The sequence below is a fragment of the Lontra canadensis genome, unplaced genomic scaffold (genome assembly GCF_010015895.1).
Source record: "Lontra canadensis isolate GAN:19392208 unplaced genomic scaffold, GSC_riverotter_1.0 scaffold165, whole genome shotgun sequence".
NCBI classification, from domain to species: domain Eukaryota; kingdom Metazoa; phylum Chordata; class Mammalia; order Carnivora; family Mustelidae; genus Lontra; species Lontra canadensis.
Window position 1 is genome coordinate 889,227 of NW_022631159.1, and position 8,478 is coordinate 897,704.

The 8,478-nt window shown below is 41.0% G+C and overlaps 1 protein-coding gene across 1 annotated transcript; it reads left to right on the top strand.

The window, feature by feature from the left end:
- Positions 1–920: 920 nt before the first annotated feature.
- On the top strand, positions 921–2,436 carry DMAC1 (distal membrane arm assembly complex 1). Its single transcript, XM_032845507.1, has 2 exons — positions 921–1,226; positions 2,084–2,436. Exons 1-2 carry the CDS (start codon positions 953–955, stop codon positions 2,146–2,148), a joined length of 339 nt encoding a protein of 112 aa, XP_032701398.1. The 5' UTR covers positions 921–952; the 3' UTR covers positions 2,149–2,436.
- Positions 2,437–8,478: the final 6,042 nt, after the last annotated feature.

The window sequence follows — 8,478 nt, forward strand, 5'->3', positions numbered from 1 at the left end:
GTGAAATGGGTTGGGAATGGATGCTATAGCAGTTGAATTGCAAAGAAGCAATCAAAATTTTAAAAGTCTATTCTTTAGGAATGGTAAGAATGTAAACCTGCAAGAACAGATCCTATATTAACTCTTTGAGTCCATTAGCCTGATTCCGAGTTTATCTCCCAGGCTCTCAGAGTCGAAACAATACCATGAGCATGACAAAATTGAGATCATGATGTTAGGGGAAAAAATAATAATAATAACAATAAAACTTAAGAGAAATGAAAAGTATTTATCCAGGTAATTCAAACCCATTTTTAATACCTTGATTATATTTATGTAGTCCCCTCACAATATCGATAAAGGAAATTTCCAACTTTTAATGTTTCCTGGTCTTGAGCTTCCAGGGAAGCTATACTTTGTTCATTTTGCACTGACAATATGCATAGGTGGCATATAAAAAATTTGTATTGACACAGGCATTGGTTTCAACTATGGCAATGCCACTTAACAAGTTTTATTATTTATTGGGAAACTAATATCTCATTGGTTTGGGAAGATTAAATGGCATACTGCAGATAATCGCTTTAGCATATGTACTTAGGCACATATAAAACTTAGCTCTTTTGAGTTACACCCCTCCAGACATGTCAAGTAACGTGCTCAAGGTCTCACTTATTGCGCTAGGAAAGAAACTTAGCAACCCAGATTCCTCTAAGGACACTAAGAATTGAGACATTTAGGGGACTGGCTGAATCATAATCCTGAAAGTGATTGCATCCGGATGTAGGGTACACAGCCTGCACCATCTATCAGGCCCACCACCATCTTTTTCCGTTGGAGGCAGGCTGGAACTACATTTCCCAGAGACCCTCAAGCTGCTTCCGGTGCACTGCGCCGGCGCTCTGCTTTCCGGCTGTATATTTTACGTCAGTTCGGCCGTAGAACTCCCACAGTTGAAGCCGTGCGTCTGAACATGGGTTCTTTAGTGACTCAGCCTCTGGAGCCAATTAAGGTCGCTGCGCCTCCTAAGGCCACCAGCTCCGTCGAGCCCCCGCCCCTCGCTGCACCTGGAGCGCCGACCTCTCCAGCGGAAGCCCCTCTATTTAATAACTGCTGGAGCTGTCGCGTGCTTTCAGGGACGGGGCTAATAGGGGCGGGCGGGTACGTCTACTGGGTGGCGCGGAAGCCCATGAAGCTGGGATACCCCCCGGGCCCAGGGACTATTACGCAGATGGTCATCGGCATCAGTGAGAGTCGGGACAACGCGGGGCCTTTGGGTAGTGGGAGGGGGAGAAGTGGGTGGCAGTTGCGTGGGTTTGGTTGCGGACTGGTCACGTGGCGGAGGTATGCCAACCGAGAAGCAGGGGCGGGGAGGAAGATGTTGGGACGCTGTTCTCATTTAAGACAAATCACGGTATTGAGAACTCTTAACTAGCTTCAATCTTTTTAATCCTAACAATAGCTATTAAAGATAGGTATGATCATAGCCATACTTTTATCACCTCTGAGCACACTAAGTCTCAAAGACTAAGAAATACTGTGTTCAAGGTCAGATAATCAGGATGTGGCACAGCGAGCGCGAGACCCATTTTTTTTTCCTCCCCCCTCCAGATGCTGGAGAAAGTCTGAGTGAGGGTACATAATTTTGGTTTAAGAAATAGGGCTTTGAAGTCTCCTTTTAGACATGAATTGTGAGCCCACATTCTGTGTGTACCATGGGTAAAGTGGCCCACAGTCCTTACCTGTAGCAATAATTTATTATTATTATAAATGATTGTTAAGCTGTCTTACAGTAAAATGCAGTAATTCTTTTTACTCTTCAAGCCAGATGAATGGGATTTCAGATCTCTTACCTTTTTAATTAGATTTCCCAAATCAATTCTCCTTAAGTCACTTTCTTGCTTGGGGAGGTAACTGATTTTTTTTTCCCTCTGAACTTTCTTGTCCTTTTCTGAGTTTCACTCTTAAGAGAGAAATGTAATGGCAATGTATCTTGGAGTGTTGTGAGAATTAAATAAGATGGCATATACAGAAGCACCTAGTAAACTGAGGTGTAACATGCATGTAAGGTACAGTTTGTTTTTGTTTTCTTTTTCTTTCCTAGGCATTGCTTGTTGGGGTGTCGTCATCCTTTCAGACCCCAAAGGGAAGGCCTTCCGTGTTGAATGAAAGTACTACCAGTGAATTTATCATCTGTCCATGTCCCAGGACACCAGAACAAGCATGGGACTTAGGGATATACTGGACAAATGGACATTGACAGACTTTATTCCTGAGGATACCACAAGACTGAAGAAAGGAGGAAATGATAAACCAAGTTGGAAAATGAACTCAACTATTATTTTAAATAGTTCTCTTTACTTTTTCTATAATTGGGTCAACGCCTATTAACAATCTAACACTGGATTGGCATCATGCAATGTACAGAAGTACATAAAACTTTTTATCTATGTACTGCTCATAATTTTTTCATTGGTGGTAAGTGAAACTTTAAAAATAGTCCTGGTGGTTTGCCCAGGGTCATTCAGCAAGTCCTTGGTGCATCTAGGATTGTTCAGTGCTTGTCCTAGTCTTTCAGAACGAGGATGATTCCAAACAGGCAAGAATTACCTTTATGAAACAAAAATTAGTATATAATTAAAAGTACCAAAAAATTTGAGAGAAATTCACATTTATCATTAAAAACAATAACATTTGGTTCTTTGTCTACAACTGCTGGAAGTGATTCTGTGATGAAATTGACATGCTTTTGAGATAATGACTTAAAATTTGACAGTTCATTTCTAAGAGAAGTCTGTGCTTCCTACCAATCTTTTTCACTTCTGATATATACCCCAGCTTTTCCATAAAATTATACTTAACTGTTTTTCAGAGCAGAAAGATAGTTCAGTTCAGCTGCCAATCACAGTGTGTAAGTTGAAAGATTGGTTGAGCAACTCCCATCAGACCTGTTGCTTTCTAGTATGTAGAAGTGCCTGGATCTAATGCTAAGTGACTATTCCCAAAATTTTCTTAGGTTAAAACAAAGTACATAAATCTAACTTTTGGTCTTGGATTGATCTAATGGATAAATAGAAAAAGTCTTTATTCTTAATATAATTTTAACATCTCGGAGTTTGTACTAGTGTGTAAGCAAATAAGAGCCTTTTTCCAAATATACTTGTCTGCTCACTAGAATATTGCCAACATATATTTGGTTCTTCCCAACTTGGGGCTCTTTAACTAGGTTTGAGTAAAATAATTCTTTACTATGTCTATGGGAAGTTAAGTGGGAATAACACTCCTCCCCACCCCCAAAAAATAAGCTTGTTAAATTTGAAACTAACAGTTTTCTTTCTTTTTCTTTTTTTTTTTTAAACTTTGGAAAAGTTGCTTTGATTTCTGCAAGTACAAAGTCAGAAATCTAGTTTGTTTTAGAGATTTAGTCTCATCTTCAGAGACAAAAGGGACATGCCACTTTAGTCCTGCAGTAGGGGAAGTACACACAGTACTCCTATTATCTTCCCTTTTGTTGTGGTTGAAGTGGTGAGAGTAGGGCAAACAGGCTCAAAAACCAGTGGATTATTACTCACTAATGTAAGAACACCGTTTTAATTATGGTTCATGGGCTTCAGAATCTCTTTATGGTATGGAAATAAATTTGCAAAGGCTCATAATTACTTCTAGCATAGGAGAGGGGATAAAGTACAAATAAGGGTAATTTAAAATGACCTTACAGTTCTCCTTAAAACACAAACCAAAATGTGAACATATATGTGGACACTAACAATGTACGTGACGTCCAAGGTATCTATTAACTAAACGTCTACATAGTAGAGACTTAAGTACCCCAATGCAAGAAATCATTACACTGGGGCACTTGGGTGGGTCAGTTGGTTAAGTGGCCAACTCTTGATTTTGGCTCAGGTCATGATCTCAGGATCACTAGCCCTGAGACTTGAGATTCTTTCCCTTTCTCCCTTCCCCAGCTCACACATGCTCTCACGCTCTAAATAAATAAAATCTTCAAAACAAAAGAAAACCATTGCAACATTTCTTGGTCCTTTTTATTTTCCCTTTCCTTCTTTTTTAGGTTTTATTCATTCATGAGATAGCGTGAGAATGAGAGCAGGGAAAGGAAGAAGCAGGCTCCCTCCTGAGCAGGGATCCTGATGTGGGGCTCAGTCCTGGGACCCCAGGATCGTGACCTGAGCCAAAGGCAGATCCTTAACCAACTGAGCCAGCCAGGTACCCTCCTGTTCCTTTTGTGTATTGCCTTGACTAGCCTGGAATCCTGTGACCAGCTACCAGTATGTCTTGAACATATGAAAGGACCCAAATAGAGATTGAGCCTCAGGATCTTGCTATATGTTGGGAAGGAGAGGTGAGAGGTCTCTCCGCCCAGGCCAGTTGCTGAGACTGTTATTGCTGGGAGCACTGCAGTGTTCCAAGTCCAGATTAAACTAAAAAGTTACGGAGTTTCACCTGACTGAGACCAATTCTAGAGACCATACTTACAGGTTAAGCATCTCAGCGGTGATTTGCACTTCAGCCTCAGCATTTGCCCCTTGTTCCTTTTTATTAGTTGTTTCTCAGCATGGTTGTGTCTGAATTAGGGGCCTCTTGAATGAAGCCAGCTGATTGGGGAACAAAATAAATTGCTCCTCAATTAAATATATGTTCAGGGCAAGCGTATGTTCAAGTACCTCCCCCCCAAACCAGCCTTGGCCTCCACTGATTTATTGCCAGGACTACATTGATCAAACTAACACTTCTCAAATCTTGCTCAAGAATAGTAAGCAATTTTGAGTCAAAAAGCCACTTTTATTTTCAAATACAGATAAATCCTTGCCTTGACCCAATGGTTATATAGGTGTTAGGGGCACAGAGTCAGAGGTGAAAGACATAATTACACATCATTTATAAGTATCCTAAGAGTATGGCGAGGAAATATGTCACTCTTCTAAATTGGCCTTTCAGATACTCAGCAACTTGTCATTCATTTGTAGGAGTGTAGAGAAATAACCCAAAGGGCAAATGTTAAATGCAACAATGCTGCTAAAAATCACTGCCCAGTCTTGTGACTGAACTTGCATGTGCTTCGGCAATGTGGTAGCAAGATTAAGATGGTCTAGAAACCTGGTGTACACACACTTTCTCCCAGTTACTCAAATACCATTCTAGGTGCTGCTCTGAAGGAAATTTGTAGATGTAATTAAGGTCCCAGATCAGCTGATCTTAAGACAGGGAGATTATCCGGATGGGCTAATCACATAAGCCCATCAAATCTTGTTCTAGAGATCAGAGGTGGGAAAAGTTAGAGATTAGAAGCAAGAGGAAGTTTCAGTGTAAGGTAAGATCCTGTAGGACTAGAAGAAAGCAAACATCCCTGTGAGATGCCGCTGGGGGCCATGTGGCTAGGAAGTGCAGGCCTCCTGGAGCTGTGGAGAGTGATAGCTACAAGGGAAACTTCGACCTCAGTTCTACAACTACAAGGAAATGAATGCTTCCAACAACTGTAAGCTGGGAAGAAGGTCTTATGAGACCAAAGAACAGACCCAACACCACCTTGGTTTCAGCCCAATGAGACTCCAAGCAGAGTATCTGGTCATGCTGTGAGATTGTGAAATAACATATTTGTTTCATTTAAAGTCTCCAGGTTTGTGGCAATTTATTACACAACAATAGAAAACAAATACAATGAGTCAGGTGTGTTTTATGGTATCATAGTCATAGTAGGTGGAATGCCAGACCAAATATGCACCCCCCATTCTGGATATTCAGGAATTAGCAAAAAAATTCATCTAATAGCATTTGTCTTTACAGTTAACTGTCTTTACTTGTTCTTTTACTGGCAGCTTTCTTTTTTTTTTTTTAAGATTTTATTTATTAATTTATTTAACAGACAGAGATCACAAGTAGGCAGAGAGGCAGACAGAGAGAGAGAGGAAGAAGCAGGCTCCCTGCCGAGCAGAGAACCCGGTGCGGGACTTGATCCCAGGACCCTGAGATCATGACCTGAGCCGAAGGCAGAGGTTTAACCCACTGAGCCACCCAGGAGCCCCAACTGGCAGCTTTCTTGGATAGTTTTTTTCTTCTGTTTTCTAGCTAAATTGTTCCAAATTGTTCCACTGTTGAATACACACACACACCATTACAGCACCGTTTTTCTGTGCCAAGCGTTATGCTAAGTGCTTTGTAGGAATTGTTAAATCCTCTCCGCAGCCCTGTTTTATGGTTGAGCTAACCAAGGCCTGGAGCAAGTTAAGAAATTTCCCAAAGCCTCTGGAAACGAAGCAGTAGTGGCTTGGTGAAGAGCCTCAACTGGGAACTGGGGATTCCTGTTGTTATAATTACTTTCTTAGCATTCATTCTCAAAACGTTCAGATGTCAAAACTGGAAATTTTGAACTCTGATTTTCCATTTTTAACTTGGTTATCTCTTAGTTTAACATGGATCATTAATCTCTTAGTTTCCTCTTTATAATTGAGATTCTATCACTTGTCACTCTGACGGCAATTTGAATATTAATCCAGGGCAAGAAATTCACATCTCCCTGAGCAGGCTCATACGTTTCCATGACTTTACCCTAATCTCTCTCCTGACTTTGGACGATTCTTCTGAACTTCACACTCTATTTTCCAGCCATAATAGGGCATCGACTTGCCTGTCTACAGACACCAGCATCCCAACTTGACCCAAATGAACTTACTTCACCCCAACCTACTTCTCCTATTTACTTTCTCTGTTCATGGCATTTCCACCTCATCAGCTGACCATGCTAGAAACTATAGAATAATGTATGGCTCTCTACTCTCATTCTTCACCTCTGATCTGTTAGCAAGTCCTCCTTATTTAAACCATTTAATGCTCTTCCCTGAGCATTCCTATTGCTATTGTTTTGGATGCCTTATCATCATTCCTAATGTAGATTACTAGAATAGGTTCTTAATTTATACTTGCTTCCAGGAAATCCCTCTCATCCTCCCTCACACTCTAGTCAGAGTAACTTTAAAGCACATCCCACCTAAAAACCTTTCAGTATCCCTGCTGCACACAAGGGGAATTCCATCCAGACTCCTTCACAGGAGAAGGAATACCCTTCATTAGTTCACTTTCCATATCTTTCCACCTTCATCTTCCACTCCTTGACTTGTTCAGGCCCATGTTCCTGCCACTCTTATTTAGCCAACTCTTCCTAAAGATGTCACTTTCCATGCCTTTGCACCTGCTGTTCCTTCAGCTGAAAAGGATATCCTTTTGTCTCTGATCCATTTGGAAAAATCCCACCTGCCCTTCCAAGCCCAGCCCAAATGTCACCTCTCCCGCAAAGCCGTCTCTGAAAAGTCTTTTTGTCGTTACTTTCAGGACAGTGCAACCATTATACTTTGTATAAAGTTCTAACACTACAATTAAAAGATTGCTCAGTAATTATTTATGCATCTGTCCCTCCCCACTGTGAAAAGAGGATTGAGCTTTGTCATCTTCACGTTTCTGGTCTCCAGCACCAAACATGTCAGTTACATGGTTCATATACAGTAAATATTGATTAATAATAAAGTGTTGAAAAAACTAATGAGGAAGAAAAGGGCAATGTTTGTTCCATTTGACAACCTCAGTATATCTCAGGTATGATTCCAGACCCAGCAGCATGAATGTCACCCGTGATCTCGTTAGAAATGCACATTCTTAGCCCTATGCCAGATCTACCACTCAATCAGAAACCCTGGGGGTGGATTCCCAATCTATATTTTAACAAGCCCTCAGGCTGATTCAAATGAAAGTTTAAATTTGAGAACCCCTGGTGTATTTGAACCTGACTGATGTGTACAGCAGATCTCAGATGTAATGTAATGAAAACAAACAAAACATCTGATGGAAGCCATGAGACCCAGGTTCTAATCTTAGTTCTGCCACCAGCTCCTAATCAGCTCTTGAGCAAGCCACTTAAACTTTTAGAACATGTTTCCTTCTATGAAGGCAGAAGACTACGCAATCTCTAAATTCCTTTTCCATCATGAAGTTTCTCTCTTTGTGTGGAAAAGATGTACTCTCTGATGCTAAAGGACAGAGATGGCAGTGGAGAACAGAGAAAACCGAAATAGCACTCTCTGCCATGATGGTGTGAACCTGCCACAGAAGCTCAGACCATTGGTCCTACAGGTTCACTCTCTAGTAATCTGAAGCAGCAAACGCTTCATGCTTCACAGGAATTTAGTAATCCCTCACCCCAAGTAATGCACCAACCAACCAAACAATTCTACAGGGGAGGAACAGGGTGTTTTCTGACCCTCTTATGATCATATCATTCTTGGAAGCATGACACGTGTTTACCCTCTCTTGTGTGTAAGCGCTCATTCAAAATATGGGAAATCAGGAAGAGCTGGGATTGGTCGTGGTGTGGTAGTGTATGTGTGTGTGGTCTCTTTCTATTTCCCATGAACCCAAATAGGAAAATCCCTCCTTCAGTTTCACTCTGCATAATACTGGTTTAGTGATGTGAATTAAATTAAACATGTT